The sequence below is a fragment of the Abramis brama genome (assembly GCF_963993115.1).
Source record: "Abramis brama genome assembly, chromosome: 20".
Classification (NCBI taxonomy): domain Eukaryota; kingdom Metazoa; phylum Chordata; class Actinopteri; order Cypriniformes; family Leuciscidae; genus Abramis; species Abramis brama.
Window position 1 is genome coordinate 12,081,323 of NC_139982.1, and position 24,488 is coordinate 12,105,810.

Consider the following 24,488-nt stretch of genomic DNA (forward strand, 5'->3'; position numbering starts at 1 on the left):
TAAACAAAGCTACTTCTCCAAAGCAGCCAGTGTTAGTTTAATACATTTTATTTTAAGCTGAAGCCTTCATATCAAAAGGTTTCTAACTTTTGACTGGTAGTGTAAATTAAACTAAAACATACTCTATACAAACTGTCTCTCTGAGAGTTGAATTAATCTCCTTCAGATTATAATTGTACTCTGCCTGTCTATCTCTGAGGTTTTGAATGATACCCAGTGTAACCTGTCTATCTCAAATTAGGTCACAGACCGTAAAAGAAAAGCAGCTTTACATTTTCATGTGTTAAAAGTCTCATGTATTCTGTATGAGGGGCAAAAAATAGTGAGCATATTATTATAAATTAAAATATAATAAAAACTATTTATTTTTATTTGGCATTCTATTAAAAACAAAGTTTTTGCGGTAGTGCTCAGTGCCCTTCTCATAAGTGTTTCATTTGTAGTTGATTTTCACCTTATTTGGTGACAATTCAAGATTGCAGACAGATTTACTTTTTTATTTTATTTTTAAGATAAAATATTAATTGCCGTTAAGATTACATTAATATTAATGGGTTAGTTCACCTAAAAATGAAAATTCTGTAATTGATTACTTGCCCTCGTGTCGTTCCAATCTCCTAAGACATTTGTTCATCTTCGTAACACAAATGAAGATCTTTTTAATAGTTTCTCATAACTCTTCTCCTCAGCGTCGTCGATGTTTGAGCTGGCGAGAGCTCACTAACTTCCAAATGCTCAGCCCTCTGACTCCTCCGTTTTTTCACTCACTGTGTTTGTCCTCTGCATGCAGAGGGGCTCTGCATATGCCACAGCTGTGGCGCAACATTTGCATCAACGTCGCTTGCTCTTTTAGAAATTTGCGTCTCTTAGGCGCCTGCCGGAGAGTGCAGGGACTGGTGCAGTCTGCTGGCTCTGCTTTCTCTGCGAAGAAGGTGAAGGCTTCAAGTAGAGTTGTTCTGCGAGGTCCATAGATGGTCGCTGAAGGAGCTAAATCTGAATCTATGGTGAAACGAGCGTCTTTAAGGCAGATGCCCCGCCAATTCTGGTGGAGTCTGCGCTCAGCTCGGCGAGCTGTGCACCGATTGGTTCACACAGTTATGCCGCTCTGTGCTTTCGGTTGATCAATCTCATGATGATAGCTGGTTTGTCGCTGTCATTTCTCCGGGGCAGAGGGTGGCATACCTCAATGTTATCGGAGTCCATTTAAATTCCTTTTGGACTGAAGAAAGGTAACCACCTGTTCCAATATGAACTGCCATAGGTTCGTGTAGTTACCACTGACCAGCCAATAAGCTTGCGAGTAGCATCTGCACTATTATGGCTGTGCAGTAGCACTGCGTTATTCTACAAAAAGGCTTCAGTATTTGGAGTAAAAGGAGTTTTCCCCATAGCGTATAGCTACGCAATACGACTGACCGTTCGAAAGGGAACATGCTGTGTAGATCAGAGGTTTGATTACTGGGGTGTTCAGATTGATTTTTATTTTTTTCTAACATTTTGTAACCTGTCTCTCTGTCTCAGAAAACATTTATACCCAGTATAACTTGTCTGTCTTAGATTACAATGATGCTCAATATAATCTGTTTGTCTGTCTCAGGTTGGAGTGGGAGCAGGTGTTGGAAAAACAGCGTGTTCTTCAGGACACGTATGACACACTGCAGGCTGAGTTTCAGTTTGAGTTGGATCAGCACACACAGCAGATGGAGCTCAAGCGCCGAGAGTGTTCAGAAATGCAAATCAAGATTAATGTCAGTATTCATTCACATACTCACACAGTTTTAGTTTTCACTTAAGGGCTTTTCACACTGTGCCTAACCATGGGATATTGCCGTTCTATACACAGCTTTTATGAAACCCTGTCCTAGAGCCGCTTTTGCACTTTTAACTCCACAATGTGGTGCCAAACTGGTGCAGTGTTAGAATGTTAAGGCTAAGCCTAACAGACACCCAATTGCATTCCTCATATTCGCATACTTTAGACAGTCACAAAGTCACTGCTTGTTGAATAAAAAGTAGTTTCAGTGTTTGAGGGGAAAAAATTTCAAATGGTGACAGAAAATACATCTACTGGAGTTGTAATCTATTGTAATGTAAATGTATTCTTACTTTTTATAATCTGAAAAAGTCCATTCAGGTAAAACTTGATATATTCAGAAATATATAAAATGAAGATGTGTAGCGCTAGAGCCTTTATGTACAGTGTACAGCAGCTATCACACTGTAGCCCACTGAAGCTAAGCAGCGTTGAGTCTGGTCTCAGTACTTGGATGGGAGACTCCTGGGAAAACTAGGTTGCTGCTGGTGAGGCCAGCAGGGGGCGCTCACTCTGGTCTGTGTGGATCTTAATGGCCCAGTATAGTGACGGGGACACTATACTGAAACAAGCACTGTCCTTTGCATGAGACTTTAAACCGAGGCCCTGACTGTCACTCTGTGGTCATTAAAAATCCCAGGATGTCCTTCAGAAAAGGTGTAGGGGTGTAACCCTGGCATTCGGCCAAATTTGCTCATTAGCCTCCTAATCATCCCCATATATACTGATTGGCTTCATCACCCTGTCTCCTCTCCACCAATAAGCCGGTGTGTTGTGGGTAGGGGTGGAATGGTTCACAAAATCCTCGGTTCAGTTTGTATCACGGCTTGTGGTCACGGTTTTTGGTTAGATATGGTATACATTATTTTTTTTTAATTTTTTTTTTTTTAACACTTTAGCAATACCATAAATTAAATTAAGACAATCATAAATTAAATCTGTGAGATTCTGATACAGCAAGAGGGGAGATGTTGTTAATTTCATCAGGCTTTTCATTTATTTGTCAAAAAAAAGTTTACAACTGTTGGCCTTAAACAAATTGTAGCTGAGAACAAAAACACTTATTGTCAAATTTAAAGAATAGGCTTTCTTGTCACTGTTACTCAATCGCCTCTGTGCCAAATTATAAAAAAATAAATAAAAAAAACACGTTATGCTGCGCGTGGCTGGACCCGAACAATACACACGTGTCTCGAACCGTGACAAGTGAATTGAACGGTTCGGATTTTTTTTCATGAACTGCTCCACCCCTAGTTGTGGCCGTTCTGGTGCAGTCTGGCTGCCGTCGCATCATCATCCAGGTGGTGCTGCACATTGGTGGTGGTTGAGGAGATACCCCCCCCCCCCCCCCCCCCCCTTCATATGTAAAGCAATTTGAGTACCCAGAAAAGCCCTATATAAATGTAACTAATCAATTAGCTAATTACAGTGTGAAATGTCTTATGAATACCCAGTATTTAACCCAGAATAAATTATGACCAGTGTGAAGCAGTCTAACCCAGGATAATTCAGGGTGAACTATTACAAGTGTGTGTAATATACTGTTCTGTTCACCTATACCCTACTGTTCATGTTTATTATACAGGTTTACTAGTGGTTCAAACATGCTTGGTTGAATGATTTTTAGGTCAATGTCTATATTTCATTTTTTTATTGTGTGGTTGAAGGCATAGCTATTATCAAAGCATTGACCGTATAGTATGGTTTTGTTTGTAGGAGTTGCAGCATACTCTTCAGGAGGAGAAAGAGCAGAACAACAGTGTGAGATCCCAGCTGACCGCACACCAAGAGAGTGTGTCCAAGTGAGTGAAAGAGACATGAAAACGTCTGTCAAAACCCCGCCTTATTATTTGATGTATCTGATTTTGGTATTAGATATTATAGAGTAAGTGTGTAAATGATGGACTTTTTGATACAACTCTATATAGTTATAGTTTTGTTGTTGTATTTTTTCTCCATCTTTTCTTGTGTGCATAAGTGTCTAAATACTTTTGGGGCGTGTGTGTGTGGAGAGAGCCAGAGAGAAATGAATGCACTTATAATTTGCATTATGTGCACCTATAGAAGTTTTGATGTTGAGTGTTTTTCAGAGAGCTTGTGCAGTCTGTAGAAGAGAATTCCTCACTGAAGAAACACATCACTGACCTGACAAACAAAAATCAACAACAGGTATGTGTGTCCGTTAACAATTTTAGTCTTTTGTAATTTGTATGATGATGTTCTGATGCTGTATTACATGACCTCTACATGTCTGTTTGGTTCTGATGTGTCTGTGCAGTGTGATGAGATCAGTGCTCTACAGCAGAGTGTGTGTTCAGCCAACATGACTATCAACAGCCTCAAGCAGAAGATAGAACAGGACAAAGTGAGAATGCAATACACTGATCACAAAAAGCAGGAATCTTTCACTCACTGTAAAAATGTCTATTAAAAAAAAAGGTTAGGTTGTATAACCTTAGTTTATACATTGGGTATCAATAAAAAACTAATAAAACGGCATAAAATGTATTTACTGCTATATGAAATGTTAATGGTTATAACTTAATGTTAACATTTAACATGTTTAATGTCAATGCAAATGTGGAATGTGGTATATGTAGAAATTAACATTAATGGAACAAGACAAAACACACTTAAGGTTTCAGTAAAATAATCATATTTACACCCTGAAAACAGCTGGAAAAACTGATCTTAAAGTCAGCATGAAACTCAAGTTGCAGTAGTCTTTTCTTCTCTATTGTGACAGACATCCAAGTGAAACGGGTTCTCAAAAAAGAAAAAAATGTAGGGTGGGACATGTACTACATTAACTGATTTACACGGATAAATAATTTATAAAAAATACTGCAATATTCCATTAAAAATAAGAATTGTCAATTTTGATTTCAAATGTGACTTTAAAGTGTGTTCATGGTAAACCATAAACAAGCAACTTATGATTGCTGTCATTAGGTTGAATACTGAAAATATCATGATTCGTGCAATTAGTTGTTTACTGTGTATGATCTTATAGGTTTCTGATATTGATGTTTATATTGAGGTTAATCTAATTATACATGTAAAACTGCAATTAAATGTGTTTATATGTATTTAAGATCTTTTTTGAAAACAAGTCAAGATAACATTTTATCTATAATTCTTATTGTAACCTATGTTTTAATGAAAAACAAGACTAAGACGGACTGAATAACAATAGGTTTTAGTTTTTCCTCTGCTATGTTATGACTGGGGTTTCACTATGTGTGTGTTTGTGTGCAGGATGTGGTGCTGGAGTTTATGCAGGAGACCAGAGAGCTTCGGAGTGAGGTGGCTGAGAGAGATCAGACTGTGTGTTTGCTGCGAGGAGAGATCGCTGACATCAGTGTGAGTTGCCCTATCCATACCCTACATGCTCATAATGCTTTAGGTAAGTTGTATTGATATATTAAGTGTTGTACCTGCAGGGGAAGTACAGCACTGTTTGTACTGAGAAAGAGCAGATGAAAGAGAACATCACACAAATGCAGAACGAACTACAGGAGCTGCGAGAAGCTTCAGAGAGGCGCCTTGCTTCTGACCGTGTAGAGGTATGTGTGTAACAGGGTTTACGTTTTGCTTCTGACAGTGTTGGGGTGTGTGTAACTGGGTTAAGTTTTAATACTTTGTCACAAGCCGAAACTGAAGTATGCGTGTGTCACAGCTGGAGCTGCTGCAGGAAGATATGTCCTATGCTACTGATGAGATGGAGAGACTCAGTAAAGTGGTGGAGGAACAAGCTGCTTTATTGGAGAAGTCTAGGACTCTGAACACAGAGAAAGAGAAAAATATAAACACCCTAGAGGAACAGGTACTGCCCCTTCTGCGTTCTACCTCAATTCATGCTGCAGTTTTTCAATCAAATATGTAGGAGTTAATGTAGAGTCCACCTGGCATTTAGTCATTATCGATGGCTCTCTGCGATACTTGATTCTGATTGAACAGTCGTGGTATTTTGCAGTCAAATATTTTTGAATAATGAACTCTAAACCAGTGGTTCTCAACTGGTGTGTTGCAAACCAAAAATGGGTCTCGGAATTGTTCTGATGTGTCTTAGACTGCAGGCAAACAATGTGAAATCCAATTATTAAAATGCAATATGTATTCAAGTATAGGTAGGATAACAGTATTCATCAACTTTCAAAAGTGTGGAGAAAATGCTTCTCGAACTCAGACCACCTCCTACAGGTAGTCTCGGGTTCGATACCATGATGCGCTCCTAGGTGCTCATTACAGCTTTTACATTACCAATTTTTCATGCAAACCGTGCCCTGTTTCGAGCTAAACTGCCAGTGTGAAAGCACTCGGCAACAATTTAGTTTAGGGTCCAATTCTCACTATTAAGTAGATGCTTCTCAGCATACTATGATATTGACTGTTTATTAGTACTTATAAAGCACATATTAATGCCTTATTCTGCATGACTATTTTCTACATACCTTACTCCTAAACTTAACAACTACCTTACTAACTAATAAGCAGTAAAAGTTTTTTGAGGCAAAAGTCGTAGTTAATAGTGAGAATTGGACCATAATCTAAAGTGTGACCAAGCACCCTTAGTACAAGCTAGTTGAATCAGACAAACGTCCACAATATGCATGAAAACACAACAGAATGATTTCTGGTGCACACACATTCACAGGTGAAACAGCTGAAGGATCAGATTAACCTTCTGAGAGTGAGAGAGTCTGTCAATCAACCTCCAGCTGCTGCCACACCCAAAGGAAAAATACAGGTGTGTGTGTGTGTAAGAGAGAGAGTGCTTGCTCTTGATTGTGATGAAAGAGTCAATTTAAAAATGAAGCCTTTGTTAAACATTGTCTGTTTTTTCAGACACCCCAAACCCCCGGTGGCTTTAGCTCGAGTCTGTCTCAGGTGCTGGAGAGTCAAGAGAGAGAGCTGGAGAGTCGACGCTCTTCAATGATCACCATGGAGGTTCTGCTGAAGGAACTCAACGCAGAGCGCACAGCCAAGAACCAAGAGATCGTCAGATTAAAGGTTATGCTCACGCACAGTTCCCACTTCAGTCACAGCAGATATACGGGTTAATCTCACAGCTTATTTTATAATTAAATATAATAAATATATTTATTTGTAATTATTTATTTATTGTATTCTAGAAACTGTTCATCTAATTGAGAGGGAGGAGTTCTCTTTTATCATACTCTTGTTTAGTGTTCACCTTTGGATAGTTTTGTTTCACTGCCACAACAATTTCCATCTTTGAATTCAGTTGAATTCAGGCTGTTTTTTGCCAAATTAATTTTCTTTTCTTTTTTTCTTGAAAGTTTTCAGGAGGTTCATTTTTCATAACAATGTTTACTTGTGCATCTGTAGGCCCAGCTGAATGAAAAAGAGATTGTGCGAATGGAGATTCAAACACTGTTGGACCAGTTTTACAACGTCCAGAATCAGCAACAGCAGGGCAGCTCTGCGCAAAAGTAAGAATGGTTCACTCATACACTCGTTCATAATGCGTTCATACGTTGTGTCTATGAAATTATCTCTTTGCTTTGTCTTTATAGAGATGTGAAGGAGACCATACCCATTTCTGTGCTGAGAGAACTACAAGAAGAGAGGAAAGTGAAAGTATGTCCAGGCAAGATCTAAAAAAATCTCTATATGAATGATTACATCAACCCTCTGGAGTCTAGACTGTTTCCAATAACCTGGGTCAATAATGTGACCCGATGCAATAATTTTATTTTAGAAAAATTAAACGGTTCAGAGTCAGTTTTTATCACTTACATCGTTCTTATATCACTGTTACCACTTTTCTGGTAATGTATGCGTGTAGAACTTATATGCCACTAATTCAGCATCTTGCTTAGAAAAATGTTGTTGGTAACGGTTGACTTGAGTAGCTACTATAGTATTTGATATTGGAATAACTAGGTTGTGTTTGCGTGTGTGATAGAGAGGGATGTTATTATCTGCGTCTGCCATGGCTTCAACAGTATTGAGCGATGGTGTCACTAAACAGTTGAACTACTTTCACTTGGAACATTTTTCCATGCATGAATGTTTTCAAGGCCCTCCTAACATGGAGATCAGGGCAACATCAAGGTAGCAAAATGTAAATGTCTGAAAGTATATTTTTGAAGAAGTAATTGCTTCAGGTTTTTTTTGTTGTCTTTATAACTTTTGGTGTAATCCAATTGCATTTATTCATGACTAACTTGGTAAAAAGGTACATTAGAAATGCTATAAGCCCTTTTAAACAACGCACTAGATTAAATTGTGTTAAGTTGAATCTTTTTTTTTTCTCAGAGCTCCATGATGATGCAGTTGACTGATGCTCAGACAGCGTAAGTGAAAATAATGAATTTAGTCTATTTTGGAATAAGGCTGTAACATAACAAAATGTGGAAAAAGTGAAGCGCTGTGAAAACTTTACGGATGGTGTGTGTGTGTGCGCATGAGGCCCCTGCGCAATCATTTGAATAGTTTCCTTGCAACAGACTTAAAACACTTGATTGTGAACCGAAACTCAGCACTACTTGTTGCACAGTTTTTTCTTTCGTTTTGTTACTATTATAGAATACAGCTTTTATTGTCATTGTAAACAACAAAATTACAAATAGTCACCATGCTCACTCAGCAAATCAACAAATATTAGAAAACAATAAATACACATGGAGTTAACATATAATGAAAATAAATAACATAAGATGGGATTAAATAACAAGAAATGAGATGAGTAAACATGATGAAAATAAGTATCAATGTACAAGAATGGAATTAACTCTCTGTGGACCTTGATTATTGCACACTGAGGAGGTGTGAGGGATTATGGGTAGCAGCAGTGTTCGGTATTGTCACAGCCCTGGGAAAGAAACTATTTTTCTTCCGGGAAGTCCAAATGCACATAGCCTGCATAAAGTAGCTGTGCTTTTTCACGAGCCGTTGTGACTTCCGTAAAAATGTGACGTCAGAACTACTGTCACCACTGCCCACTGCTATTTGTGCATTTAAAATTTGTAATGGGTCACAGACACATTCTGTCTTAATTAATTTACTTCTAATTTAACAAAATCTTGTCAGATAGATCTGTTAACGAGCGCAGGGAAAGAAATGAACATCCCTAGCTTTGACCAGTCCTTAACCCAGAACTACACTGGAAGTGTTTGAAGTGGCAATTTTTTTTTCAGTTGATGGCCTGTTAATGTCATGCTGCAAACCTTTTACAACCTCTATTTTCACCGTCCAAATGCAATGAAACCGTTTTTATTCCCTTACATCAAATGTCTGAATTGTTTGCCATTAAACTCCACAACATTAACAAACTACCCAACCCCCTGTTTGTGTGTGTTACAGACTCCAGCGTAATGAGGTTACTCTTGCCCAGTCTCAGACGTGTGTGCAGGAACTGACCACTGAACTTAGGAATCGTTGCCTGGAGCTGCGGGATCTGCGGGAGAAAGACCATCAACAAGAAAAACTGCAGCAGGTCAGAGAGAAAGCAATAGCCGCTTTTCCACTGTCGGGCCTGTGCAAGCCAGGGCTAACGTGACGGGCGAAGCCAATAGCCTTGGACCTCAAGCACAGAGCCCAAAATCAAGTTGCGTTTCTGCTGCAGGGCTACTGGCCTGACAGTGGAAATGCAACTTCAATGGGCTCTGTTACTAGGGCTGAACGATTAATTGCATTTGCGATAATATCGCGATGTGATGAAACACGATTCTTTTTCAGGGCTCTAGAGTGCGACCAATTTGGTCAAATTTTGTAAGGGTGCGACTAAAATTTTTCCTAGGTCGCATTTTTCCTAGTTATGTCACCTAACGTCCTCGCATCTGCTGCCTCTCCACGAACTAAGCGTTTGTTCTCCTTTGACGGAACTCACACTCATGGGAACTCACACTCTTCTCTCACGCGGTGCCACAGCTCGCACAACACTACAGCCCTGAGTGACGACGGAGGACAGAATTAAACATTCAAACGTAGCCTGGTTACACTTAAGGTCTGTGATATTAGTCTGATTTTATTTTAGATTTCAGCTTCCAAAGATTATAAAAAATAATATATTGAGGTAAAACCATTAAAAACTAACTAAGCGCAGCATTACGCTGTCATTTCTCCCTAAAACAAACTTAACGACAGAATCAGCACAATCGGTGATTGTTAAGCACAAAAGATTAAAAGCACAAAAAAAGATTAAAAACACAAAAATCTGCAGCGCACGCTCCGAAACAGACCGATACAAGCAAATTATAATTTGGGTTTCATGTGCTAAACGATCAAATGTACACAGTTTAATTTGTGATATTGTGTTATAGATTCTCTCTCCAACGATTCTGGATCGATTCAGAGAATTTCAGAATCGAGTCTGAGCTTAGTTTTTAAACGGTGTTGTGTTAGCGGCCCCTAAGTTATTACTAATGATCTTTGCAATGGAAGTGAATCGATCAAAACTAACTTTAGCTGTACAATAACTTTATTCTAGAGCTGCTGTAAAGCCAAAACAATCTCTGTTACTTTAATTTCCTATTATCACTGTAAAGCTGCTTTGAAACAATCCATGTTGTTAAAAGCGCTATATAAATGAAGGTGACTTGACTTGACAGATGCGTGTGCTTTAGAAACAACCGTATTCTGCTTGCTTCTAATTTCTCTCTCTCTCTCTCTCTCTCTCTCTCTCTCTCTCTCTCTCTCTCTCTCACTGACTCACTCACTCACACTCACACACGCGCGCCACTCGAACCAACAGAGGAAGCTCATGAGAAGAAAACGAGTTATTAGTTATACGAGTTAACCAGAGTGCGTAACATATTTGCGGATGCGTTAGTCCGGCATCAACAAAGGCACAGGGAGGGAAGAGACAGATAAAACATAAATACATGATTATAATCCATATATGATTTGTCAATGTTTTTCTAGCAGTCTCTGGTATTTTCCATCTAGCAGTCTCTGGTATTTTCCATAAACATCTTTGTATTTATTATTGCAAAGATCAGCATAAGTACCTTCAGCATCGCATATAAATATATTTCTGCCTCATACTGTGATCAGAATCCCCATCGTATCGCAAGGAAGTTATGCCAAACACTCGCTGGTGTCTGAAAGTGAGTTTTAAGCTGAAAATTCATTAAAATGTCTTAAATGTTGAGCTTAGCTGGTAGCCTGATATAATAACATGGGAAATGAACAGTGTTGTTGTCAAAACAAAGCTTGGAACAGTTGAGGGAATTCACCACCTTGGAATTATAAGGTTCTATCTGCATTCTGAGTGGTTTTGAGATATTGAGCTTCAAAGATTTTGCATTCCATATAGCAAAAATTATATGGGGAACAACTCTTTCATACTTGAATATGACAGAGACAATATCAAAATCCTCTCAAATTTGTAAATGGGGATTTTTGGAACAGGTGAAATGCAGAACCTTCTAATTCTAAAAAATCACTTTCCGCTTGGAATTATAAGGTTCTATCATGCAAAACATTAATTAAAGCAATAATTTTCAAGAAACACAGACAGTTTACTTATAAATTGTTTTCAAATTAGTGTTGTAACAATGTGTTGACATGTATGACAAAGTTAACCCATTTAATCCCAAATTTTTCCCAGAGATGAAATGTATGAGTTTGTGTGGTATTTGCAAGTATATTAAACAATCAATGTCAATAATGTAAAAAAATATTTGAAAAGTCCATGAAAATAAGAGTTTTATCTCTGGTCACAATTGTGACCGGTGGTAGAACACAGGGAGTCTAAGTCTATGGGGTATATAATAAATTAAAAATCTCCAGAAATTAGTTTGAAGACAGAATTAAATTGTTGAAGTGATTTATTCGATTAACAAATAGTTAAACATTGTCTGGCCCAGTTTAAAAAATGACAAAATAGCAATCCTATGCAGCAACATGGCACAAATATTTTAATTAAATTATGATGAAATAATAAATTATAGGAAATTGCTTAGAATGCAATCATTATAAATGATGCAAAATACTTAAAATTACAAAATGAAAAGAAAAAAAACGTACAGAAATAAAATAATAAATTAAAATAAACAAATTAAAATAAACAAATGATTAAAAATTAGCCTATGGTAGGAAACATGTAACAATGCCAAGGAACATGTAACAATTCATGAATAACAGGAAAGCATCACAAAAATTATCAATCAACAGTCACAACTGTGTGCTGGTGTGGAACTCATTATATATCACCTTCCTAAAGAAATAACAGTGGAATTATATATTTTTAAAAAAATCACAACTGTGTCCTGCCTACCTGTGTTTATCAGCCAGTGGGCAACACCATCAAACCTGGGTATATCAGTCACAGCAGCTGACATTGAGGATGGTCTCCCTTGTCCTTTTGGTGCAGTACCAAATATTTTCAGGAGACTTTGGGCAACTACTTGCTGAAATCCAAGGAGATCATAGTCACAATTCATGACATCTCTGTGGAACAGCCAACTGTTGACCACAGCACTGTGTAGAGTCCAGGCATGTCATGCTTGAAGTTGCATCCACCTGGAACACCAGCTTGTTCAGCCAAACCCATCACTACACTGGGCCCATGACCTAACCCAGTCTCTGGAAGACAGAGCATATCCAGCTCCAGCAGCCATATCACCCTGTAGCCCAAGACTGGTCTCCCACTGAAGCTAAGCAGGGCTGAGGCTGGTTAGTACCTGGATGGGAGACCTCCTGAGAAAACCAGGAGTTGCTGCTGGAGGAGGTGTTAGTGAGGCCAGCAGGGGGTGCTCACCCTGTGGTCTGTGTCGGTCCTAACACCCCAGTGTAGTGACGGGGACACTACTACCAAAGAGCACCGTCCTTCGGATGAGAATAACGGTGCTCAGAGAGTCACTCTGGGGTCATTAAAAATCCCAGAATGTCCTTCGAAAAACAGTAGGGTTTAACCACGGCATCTTGGCCAAATTTGCCCCTTGGCCTCTGTCCATCATGGCCTTCTAATCATCCCCATATACTGACTGGCTTCATCACTGTCTCCTCTCCACCAGTAAGCTGGTGTGTGGTGGGCGTTCTGGCGCAATATGGCTGCCGTCGCATCATCCAAGTGGATGCTGCACATTGGTGGTGGTTGAGTAATTGGTGGTGGAATAGTAATACCCCTTCCATATGTGAAGCGCTTTAAGTACCCAAGCGCTTTATAAATGTAACAAATTATTAATTATTATTATTATTATTATTATTAAGTAAATCCAAAACTTGACTTAAAGTCAGTCTGAAAGAGAGTTCATAAAAATAACACAGAATTACATATGGGGAACATAGACTCCCTGTGTTATACCACCGGTCACTATTGTAACCGTCTTCATTTATCTGCAGTTTCACAACAGAATAAAGCATGTATTAATTTAATTTCAATGTGTATGTATAGGTAACCCTTTCATGATGATATGTGCAAAAAATGTATAAGCTATTCAAAAAGGAACTTAGTATTCTTACCTGTCCTTTCTGAGCTTTTATGTCATCCTTCCGTTAAGACGACAGTACCAAGAAATAAATGTGTGTGGTCACATAACCAAACAAACTAATCATGTTAGACCTGCCATAAACTCTTATAGACATCTTACATTTTCATTATATATGAATATGTACTTCATAATATGAGTTACTTTTTAATTTCAAACTAAAATATGCAAAGAAAAATTGTGGTCACAATTGTGACCAGTGGGATTAAATGGGTTAAGTTTAATGCTATCTGTCTGGATGGATGGATGGATGGATGGATGCTTAAAATAGTCTATATTTAAGCTCGCAAATAGAACCTTATAGTACCAAGTTAGAGTTCAACTTTGTAGATAGAACCTTTTTGTTTTCTAAATAAAAAGTCCTCAAATGTTCACAAAAAAAATCACATAATATAAATAAGTTGTCACGGAATACGATTATATGAATAACTCAATTTTACAAAAATGTCAGATAGAATCTTATAATTCCAAGGTGAAGATTTAATTAAAAAATATATATATTTCTAGATAATAAAAAAAAGTGCAAATGAAAAACTTTCCTGATGACGCTGACTGATGTCCAATTAGGCCAATTCTAACTTTGAAGCCGTTTTAAACTGTTTAAGCACAATGTTTTATGTGCGTTTCAAGTGTTTCAAAGCTGCCTCTCAGACAGCCTATTAGTTAGGCTGTGGTATTGAAATTTGAATATAAAATTAGAAATTTCACTGTGTTTACATTGTTTGTCACTTCACAACTTTAGTTATTAGTTATTGTATTCCATGTTTCTGACCCATTTAACCTTGTATTCTAATTTATTTATTTATTTGTTTTTGTGATGGGGCCCCAACAAGTAAAAATGTGAACCACTGGCCAAATCCTTTATGATGAACCCTGATAATAGGGAAAGGGGATTGGTTGGACATTACTACTTAAAATGCTAATTATTTGATTCTCAGCCCTGTGGTCATGTGGTTCCAGAACTGTATGACTGTCTTTTGTGGACCACTAAAGGACAATATGTAGTTTATATATAGTTTTGTTGTGAAGAGACCAAAATTCAAGAAATAATTAAAATCTTCATCTGTAGCAGTTAAATCTCATTCGCAGACATGTTATTGATATCAACAATATGAATGGATGTCATCGCCATCAAAGCTGAGGAAAAGCTTCTTAACCTTGCAGTGTTTGAATATACACAAATGAGATTCCATAGTAGGGAAACTGGTGGCCAGAACACTGACAGGGTTCATACGGGTGCTTGAAATCCTTGAAAATGCTTGAATTTTGATGTTGTGTTTTCAAGGTTTGAAAAGTGCTTAAATTTTGGATAAAATGCTTGAAAATGCTTGAAATTGGAACTGTATTTCTTTCACAACAAATACCTATCTGACTGAATAGTTTGTTTATTAAATGGAGAAATAAATTGTAGCCCTTCAGATACAGAGCGTTTTGCGGTACGCTGGCCAGAGCAAAAGTAGGCGGAGTTTTCATTTTGATTTCTGCGCTTGTTTGGATGCCCCGTTTTTATTGGCCGCACGGGTAATCGTCACAGAGCGCTTTGGTCGGCGCAGCAACAAAACGTCCTCGTGCGGCGCAAGCCATTGAAATAAATGGGTTTCATAGCGCAGCGCATTCTGCGTCCTGTCTGAAAGGGCCATTAGTGACAGAGTACTACTTGTGATAATGTAATGTTAGTATTGCATGTCCGTTATGGCACGTTCATTTGTGGAATATGCAGTGAACATAGCCAAAGTTACAGCACAGTAACTGTAACGTTAACTACCCACAAATTAAAATCTGCAAACGTTAGCCCAGTGCAGAGTCCTGCAACGGGTCGGGTACCCGCATAAAAGTCAAGTCAAGTCAAGTTTATTTATATAGCGCTTTTCACAATACAGATTGTATCAAAGCAGCTTCACAGTATTAAATTAAAATAATACATCAATGTTTGTTTCTAGTGGAAAACGTCCATGTTTGGTAATGCTGATCAATAGTATTGTTGATTGATTAATTAAATTAAATATCCCCAACTGAGCAAGCCAAAGGCAACAGTGGCAAGGAACTGAAAAACTCCATCAGGTGACCTAATGGAGAAAAAAAAAAAACCTTGGGAGAACCCAGGCTCAGTCGGGGGCCAGTTCTCCTCTGGCGTTTATGAACTAGAGGCCGGATTGTAGTTTGAACTGTAAGATTAAAAGTATATGAATGCCTGGCTGAAGAGATGCGTCTTTAATCTAGTTTTAAACTAGGAGAGCGAGTCTGAGCAACGAACAGTATCAGGAAGACTATTCCAGAGTTTTGGAGCTAAATGTGAAAATGCTCTCCCTCCTTTGATGGATCTGGATATCCTAGGTATGACCAAAAGCCTTGAATTTAGTGATCTTAAAGAGCGCGATGGATTATAGGGCGATAGAAGATCCGTTAAATAGACTGGAGCTAAGCCGTTTAGGGCTTTATAAGTCAGTAGCAATACCTTGTAATTAATACGGAACATTATAGGTAACCAATGTAGTGATGATAAAATTGGTGTTCTATGATCATATTTTCTTGATCTAGTAAGAACTCTAGCGGCGGCATTTTGGACTAACTGTAGCTTGTTTATTGAGGATGCAGGACGAAAAGTGGCTAAAACGGGCGGATTGTGACATTCCTAAAATTCACGGGCGGGGATGCGGGCGGGTAGCGGATGAAAAATATGTGCAATATTTGTATGTCTAAATTACCATTACACATACGCAAATATGTGTTTTAGTCAGGCCATCCTTAAAAATATTCTTGTTTGCCGTAACCCGACCGACCCTGTCAATTTAGGACCGACTCAATTAATTTTTTTTTTTTTTTTTTCTTTTAGTCCGACTGACTTGCCGGTTGTAAACTTGCGTTAAGACCAACCGATTTTTTTTTTTTACTCTTCAAACATCTAATACAAATGCAATAAAATTATATTAATTATATTTTAGTAAGTATTGTGTATATAAATTGCCCATATATAGGCCTACATGCAAACGTAGGCTACGCTCTTTCTTTTAAATGAAAACCCGTGGCGTCATCTATGATTATAAGGGCTGTAGGCTATATGCAAAATGAAACCGAAATTGCGACACTCAGGGCCACGAACCTACAATTAAAACTTTCACAGAGATCTCAAACAGGCATTTAAAACACCAAATATTAAGAATTGGCATATCAAGCAAAATAATATTCTATGATTGATCGAAAATCGTATCTCTCCCCCCACATGCTCACCGGCAATGCTCCGACATTAAATTTCTCTGTACTGTAGGCTAATAGGCCTATGTGTTGTAGCCCAGTCATTAAAAACGATTTAGTTTCATATTCATGTTTAAATAAAATAATATTTTTTTTAAATTTCATGTTGATTATATGAAAAGTGAAAAGCATGAATAAGATAAGATGATCCCGAATATCGGGAGACAAATGGAGTGGGCAGACATGATTTTGACCACTTCATTAAGTTTTTGTAGAAAGCCTTTCTTTAAAGTGAAGTTAGTTTTGTATTAATTGTATCTTAATTTTAATCAATGTTTCATCAACCAATTTCCTGGATTTAATAAATAAGAGGTAGGCTAAATATAGCAGGCAATATAATCAGGACACGGAGGCGCCGGCGCGTGAGGCTATTGTGATGTTGAGAGAGGTGCGAGATAAAAAATAAAGCACTTTAATTGGAATGATTTTAGCTTGTGTGTGATTTATCGCGGGCACGGGTCAGGTAACGGGCCAAATATTAACGGGTCTGGGCAGGTGCGGATTTAATTTTGATATTATCACGGGTGACTGGTCGGATCTGGTGCTGAACTTTGCGGGTACGGGCGGGGGCGGGTCTCCAAAAATGGACCTGTGCAGGACTCTGGCCCAGTGCATAACAACAATCGTTGATTGCTGAACAGAAATCGTGTCAGATGGAGTATCATACAAGTAGCCTACTGTCAGGTTGAGGATGGCCTTATGCAAGATTTACACTGCTCTATTCCAATAGATACATGTATATGTCTTGGCAATGAAATACTTTTTTTTTTTTTTTTATTAATATAGGCTATTTATCAGGCAGGTGCCTGTGCACTGTCAGAGTCTTCTGGGTTAAAATGGAATTACAGGTTGTTGTTGCACTGTCTCAGATTTTGTTCAAACCTTGTCTATATCAAGAATGTGTCCCAAAACCGAGGCCTGTAAAATATTTCTGTTCAAATCCCATGTCTTCATATTTTCAGCCCTTGAAATTACTTCAGTTTTACAGCCTGAAAATCACATTATCTGGGAAGCAATATTTGGACATTAATATAATGAAAAGTATTATTCATAGCCATTATCTACTTAGACAGTGATACATTTTGAAAAATAAAACTTGTGATTTGCTTAAATATCTGATCCTTCTGCTATTACGAAACACAATTTTGGCTGTTTATAGCATTATCTCTTTTAATGTGATAAAAACACTAAATAATAATTTTGACTATGTATTGGTATGTAATTTACGGTGGTGTAAGGTGCTGGAAAAAGCTTTAAAATGGACCTTGAAAGTGCTTGAAAAGTGCTTGAATTTGACCTTGGAAAAGGTGTACGAACCCTGCACTGAGCAAAATTCTTTCTTCTATGGAACACAAAAGAAGAAAAGTCAAATGGATTTGGAACAAAATGAGGATTAGCAAACAATGACAGAATGGTCCTTTTTGGGGATCTGTCCCTTTAAGTTCATTTAAATGTGTGTGTAAATGTAAATCCTTAATTGTAACCCTAGTGGTGTCTTTCAGGAAATTGAGGTTCTGAGAAAGCAGGTGGACCATCTGACCGAGGAAAATGGGAAACTGTTGGGTCATCAGAACCCCAAGCAGAAGATTGAGTACCTGGTCAAATTGAAAAAGGAGATCACCAAACTTCAGGAGGTCAGTATGAACCCACAGTTTTTATGCACAAAACCAGAGACGTATAAGACAGAGAACATTCACTCGTTTACATGGGAAAAATCATAACACTCAAAGTGGCAGCTGCAGTCCTGTCTTAAATTTACTTTTTCATAGAGGCATAGCATTCGATTAATCTTCCAAGACGTCTGGTCTCTGTATTTCCTTCCCAGCAGAGGTCCGGACAATACTTTTTTACCAATCAAATTAAACAAGTATCAACAAAATCTTTGCAATGGAGAGGAAACACAGAAGCTGCCTTTGAAATGGCATTTAGATGCTTTTACACAGACATAAATAATGTTTTGATGTTTTAAACATAAAATGTTGAATATTGATATTTGAAATGATTTAAAACATGAAAAGATACTTTAAATGTGAAATTAAAACCGCCAGTAGGTGGCAGCAAGTCACTGTTAATGAGTGAGTCATTGAGATTCAACTGATTCGTTCAAAAAGCTGATTCATTCAGTAAGGAAACACCTCAGTGTGTTTCTCAGAGATGCAAATACAGTGCTGTGGCTTAGTTTTCAACTATTTTTGTTGGTGAAATAGAGCTAAAACAGTGTCTTAAATGTCATTTAATATTAAGTTCCATTTTATCAAACCTGTATAAAATAAAGATCACATTTGTTGTTATGCTAATATCTGTAGAAAAAACTGCACTCTTTGTGTGATATTAGATTAGATGAACTATATTAAATTATATAAACCGACTAAATCACACAGTGAAAGCGTGAAAATCTAACTGCGCACCCGTACTAGTGTAATCTACAAGACTACATCACGTAGTGTATGCGTATGCATTTTGTTTTGTTTTTTGTTTTTTTTCCCATTTGCATTTGCATTTTTGTCCTTGCTTGTAGATGAGGTTGACAGAAGTTAGCCACTTTTGTTCCAACAGAGGATGAAATGTGTTATCTATGAGTGTTGAGTGACGTAATATCCCAAGTGGACGTGTGGAAGAGACGTGAGACTGAAAGCACTGAAAAGCCCTTGCTCTACTCATGAGAGAGAGAAGACAGTAGAGCTGCATGATTCATCTTTAAAAGACTGATCTCGCTTCAAACACGCACGCGATCTTTCTTTTCGTCTGTCTATTCAACTTTGACAAAATCATATCGCAACATTCAAAGCTGTGTTGGTGCTGCCGCTGACCTGGAGACAGTTGTCATGAAACAGCTTCACAAAGTCTTTTCAACCTCATAGTATCATTATTTCTGTGATACAATACTTAAAGGGGTGGTAAAATGCCCTTTTCACAAGATGTAAAATATATCTATGATGTCCCCAGAGTGTGTGTGTGTGTGAAGTTTTAGCGCAAAATACCCCGCAGATATTTTTATATAGCAAGTTAAAGTTGTCACTTTTTGAGGGTTTGCAAAAACGTACCGTTTTGTGCCTGGCCCTTTAAATGCAAATGAGCTGCTGCAGAGGGCGGGGTTTCAAGAGCTCATGTGTGTTAGCAGCTGCTATTACCTCACGCAGACACACTAAAATGACAGAAACTGTTCTGCTTTTAATGTTAAAACGGAGTCAGACAAAGATGGAGAGACTCAAGAAGAAGTGGCAACGTGTAGAATGCAACAGGACGTCTCTGAATGGTTAGTTGATGAATTTATGTTGCTGATGTGGAGTTAACTATCTTCAATTAGGATATTCTGTCATGATAAATCTATAAATCGCTCGTATAGGAACTGTTGTGAGATGCACACAGAGTGACTTTCTATTGCATGTGAAAAGATGGATGCTAAAGTTTGAGCTGACTCACAAATGTGCTCGACTACAACAACTCTTCCTCTTCTCAACACGGACTGTGTGTTCCCGGGGGCGGGGTTTATGTAAATTCTAGGGTTAGTGATGTCACTAACCCGGGAGAAATGTCGTGTAGTCCCTACTAGCCTGTTGTAGTCCTTTTCTTTTAAAAGCAAATATCTTCCTTTGCTTTGAACTTTGAGTATTGGAACTTTGCAGATATTGTTTATGCTCAAACAGCAACATTACACACTTGCTAAAGTTAGAAAAGTGAAATCATTATCAACCACCCCTTTAAAATTATCATAGAAGTACTAAATGTTTAAAGTTCAGGGCTGGGTTTCCCGAAACCTTCTTAACGCTACGTCGTTCTTAAGTTACACCTTAAGCTGTACCTTATCGTTAATACGTGTTTCCCGAAACGTTCTTAGTTAAGTATACCTTCTGTAAGTCATACTTTCGGAAGGTTGGTCTGGACCACTCTTAGCTTTACCTTATCACTGTTGCAGGTCTATATGAATATAATTCTGAAGTTTTAATACACCCAGACAGTGTTCAGTTAGGCTAATTCAAGTGTTTTCATGCAAAGAATAAAGTTGTCATTACACTGATTGTTGTTAGAATTGTAATTATATTATTATATATAATACAATTTTATAAATTTATTTTAATTAAAGAGCGCTTTTAAAGGCCAGTGAAAGCATAGGCTACTGTCAGTTAAGTCTTATTTGGACGCTAATATTGTTTCTCATGGGCTCGTACGGTATTTTAAACATTGACAGGGGTAAGTTGGTGATTTTAGTGCCGTCCGAATCCATAATATCAGTGTTTTTTCTCACCCAACCCACGTAAAAATCCCTGTCCAAATTAGTATCTACTGTTTTTTTGACAGTATTGTTTCTCACAGTAACTGCCATGCAGGCTAGAATTGCGAAACATTATTGGATAATTCTTATAATTTACATTTCTCTGGGCCAATCGGAATCTTAGCACTTTTTCTCTTGGCCAATTGGAATCTTAGCACTTGCGTCATAATCTTGAAGCACACACACAGCGTCAACAACAGCTGAGCTCGCCATTTGCCTGGCTAAGTTACCGTGCGAGTCTAATGGAAACTCACGCATGAATTTTTCTGCATTGAACTTGTTTTAGCGCCCGCCAAAGCCGCCAAAGTCTTATTTGATCGGTGAATAATGTAGATGAACGGCTACGTTTGTGACAGGGCGCATGTTTTAACTAAAATAACGACCAGGGAGAGAGAGTGAGAGAGAGCCGGTCGCGCGCGCGCACTCTCTGTGTAAACGACTTCACCGTCTCCAAACTAGGCGCTGTGTTGCTCTCTCTCCCTCGCACATATTAATCAAAATAAATCGACACGGTGGTAAAAGGTCGGAAGACCAAAGTTTCGTGTGGAGCATTCAGAGATTTTTTTTCCCCTGAATTATACTGCTGGGTGTGAATTGTGCTAAATAAGTTTCCTTATCTTCTCTGAAAAGCGTTCCGGACATTCAGCTGACATAAAACAACACTTTAATTAAACGAAATAAAACTATACAGTGATGAAATGTTTTCTATGTTGACACAAATCTTGGATGTCCATGTCCTAACTGCTGGGATAATCACACAACGCGCACGACACGTCCAATTCGCGAACTAATGACTCCTTTGAACCGATTCATTTTAATGAATGGTTAAAACAACTGATCTTTCCAACAGTGAACTCAGACAATGTGTTCTACACATTGACAGCATCTCTCTCTCCCTGGTCGTTATTTTAGTTAAAACATGCGCCCTGTCACAAACGTAGCCGTTCATCTACATTATTCATCGGTGTCTGAATCGGTGTATAACTAATCAGTAACACTTTACAATAAGGTTCTATTTATGACATAAATTAAATAAAAAGTACAGTTTGCTAACTCAAGCTTAAACTTTAAAATAAATAAAACCACTTTTTTTTAAAAAGCATTTTAAACATTTTTCCACACAGTGCTATCAAGAATCGATAAGAGAATCGTTAAAGAATTGGATCGATAATCAGAATCGTCAGTGGCATTATTATTGATAAAATTTTATCAAATCCCATCCCTATGTGAAGACAGTAAAATTATAATCAAACATTAAAGAACATACATGTTTTTTAATAGTTTTTTTTTTAAGAGTTAAAAGATTAAAACATTTTGCTAACATGAGGTCTTATTGTGTCACTGTCAGTCTTGTTACATCAGTGCAAATCTAGGGTATGCAGATTAATTATTATTATTATACATCATTCATCAGCATGCATTGATTAATCCCATGGCATGTATAAAAAAAAAGTTAGTCTGCAAACCCCCCCCCCCCCCCCCCCCCCCCCCCCACTGTCACCTTTTTTAGTGTGAGGAGTTTGCAGGTATGTATTATAGTTTGGATTATTTTTATAATATCCCATGAGTCCTAGTAAATGCAATTTCAACTATTTCTAAAGTGCTTTTTTTATAAAGAACACGCTTTCTCACATAAACAACCCCTGCACGAGAGAATAATTGATCCTGGAGTGGCATAAAAGTAAAAAACGTATTTGTTATTGAATCATTTATTCAAGAGAATGTAGTATTGTATGATGCTTCTGAAATAAAAGTCAGAAAGATGTGATGATTTGTTTTTGTAAATATGACTCATCTTATACATCATGTACAGTCTGTATAAATATATGATTTAACTTTTTCCGATGGTCTAGTGTTTTTAAAAAAATTGCAATATCGAATCGAAATACTTGTAGAATTGCGATTCTTCAAAAAATCGCAATACATATCGTGTCGGCACCCAAGTCTCGTGATTGTATCGAATCGGGAGATGGGTGTATCGTCCCAGCCCTACTACTTACACAATTATTTTAAGTATATATCATTATATTATTTACAAATACACATATTTTAATGATATTTTTAGGGATGGACAGCCCTCCCCCGTGATTTCCGCCTATGCGTACATGAGCACATGATGTGCACACTATGTTGCCACTGACTAATCACTTATCAGCTTCTCCTCTGTTTTATTCCATTCTTCTTGTTTATTCCAGTTTCCAAACTCTCTGAATTCAGATAATTTAGAGACTGTACATTGTACATATTCAAACATAATAATAAACTTTAAACTTTATTAAACTTACACATAAAAATGTTGTCATTCTCTATATCATACTTGTTCTGTTGTCTGACAGAAAATATGTAAATGAGAACAGCTTTATTAGACATTCGGCTATATTAAAATACAGTGTGTGAGCATGGACTGGGAGGAAAAAAACGACATGATGACGTCATGACTATACTAATTGACGCATAATGTCATCTAGTGACATTTAGTGACTTTTTGGGCAGACTTTAGCTACTTTCCTTTGAAAATAGTTGGCAGCAATGTGTGTATGGCCATGTGACTCAAAGGATAGCCTTCTGTATGTGTTTTCAGGGTTTTCCTCTTGAAGTCTGGACCATTTTTATATTTTGCTTAAAATAAGTATCTACTAAATACAAATAACCTATATAATAATCAAAATGCTCTCATTATGAGCAGAAAACAAAGTTAACTAGTAATTTCAAAGTTTAATGGTCTTTCCTTGCAATCTACAAATAATTTTCTCAATTGTAACAATGTTTATTATGAAATGCTCTTAACATGCTGATTAATAGGCCTAATGCTAAATGTAGTCACAAACCTGGTTTGAATGGTCAAAGTCATAAATAAATTAAAGCTGCCCCCTAATAGTGGACTAAACGTTAGTCGTCAAGAAGAGGCCTTGGTTGACTATGTTTTAATTAGTCGGTTAGTCACAGAAAAAAAAGGGAAAAAAAACACAGGAATTGGTAAAGTCACTCAGTGACAAGATCGTTAAAGGGAGAGTTCACCCAAAAATAAAAATTCTCATCATTTACTCACCCTCAAGTTGTTGCAAACCTGTATGAGTTTCTTTCTTCTGATGAACACAAAAGAAGAATTTTAAAGAATGTTGGTAACCAGACAGTTGACAGTCGCCATTGACTTCCAAAGTTGGTAAAAAAAAATACTATGGAAGTCAATGGCGACTGTCATGAACAACATGAGGGTCAGTAAATGATGACAGAATTCCTTTAACACGGTAATGTCGGGCAGAAAATTCGATTTGTGGGAATATTTTGACAAAAAGGTGATGTGCAACCTCAAACATGACTTTTATTTAAAACATGTAGACCTAAGTAGCCTGACGTTAGCCACTTTACATGGCCGCTTGCTCTAATGTTAACCTAGATAAATGCGTGCTATTGTTAGCCGCATATCCAAGTGTACGTGCGGAGTGTGGAAGCTAAATGAGAACCTCTTACTGCACAAACTGTTTAACTTCCATGTCGTCCATGCCTTCAGTGTGCATCTTCTCTTAGGCTGGCTTCATTTATTTAATGTAGCGTTTTTTGTGTATGGTTTAATTCGATGTTAAGGCTGTACTATAGTGTTTACATTGATGTTTCTCTTCTAACTGATTTATTTTGCTGTATATTTATTTATTTGTTTGTTTATAATCTGTGTCCTACATTAAAAAAA

At 37.5% G+C, this 24,488-nt stretch overlaps 1 protein-coding gene across 1 annotated transcript in view; it reads left to right on the plus strand.

The window, feature by feature from the left end:
- The window catches only part of kif15 (kinesin family member 15), a 42,696-nt gene that overhangs the window by 16,318 nt on the left and 1,890 nt on the right, over positions 1 to 24,488 (plus strand). The window contains exons 21-34 of the mRNA XM_084094949.1: positions 1,598 to 1,748; positions 3,530 to 3,615; positions 3,904 to 3,982; positions 4,092 to 4,178; positions 5,072 to 5,176; positions 5,257 to 5,379; positions 5,493 to 5,639; positions 6,471 to 6,563; positions 6,662 to 6,826; positions 7,166 to 7,269; positions 7,354 to 7,417; positions 8,099 to 8,136; positions 9,146 to 9,278; positions 18,030 to 18,161. Of these exons, the coding sequence (XP_083951075.1) occupies positions 1,598 to 1,748; positions 3,530 to 3,615; positions 3,904 to 3,982; positions 4,092 to 4,178; positions 5,072 to 5,176; positions 5,257 to 5,379; positions 5,493 to 5,639; positions 6,471 to 6,563; positions 6,662 to 6,826; positions 7,166 to 7,269; positions 7,354 to 7,417; positions 8,099 to 8,136; positions 9,146 to 9,278; positions 18,030 to 18,161 (1,507 nt within the window). The remainder of the gene's footprint in view (positions 1 to 1,597; positions 1,749 to 3,529; positions 3,616 to 3,903; positions 3,983 to 4,091; positions 4,179 to 5,071; positions 5,177 to 5,256; positions 5,380 to 5,492; positions 5,640 to 6,470; positions 6,564 to 6,661; positions 6,827 to 7,165; positions 7,270 to 7,353; positions 7,418 to 8,098; positions 8,137 to 9,145; positions 9,279 to 18,029; positions 18,162 to 24,488) is intronic.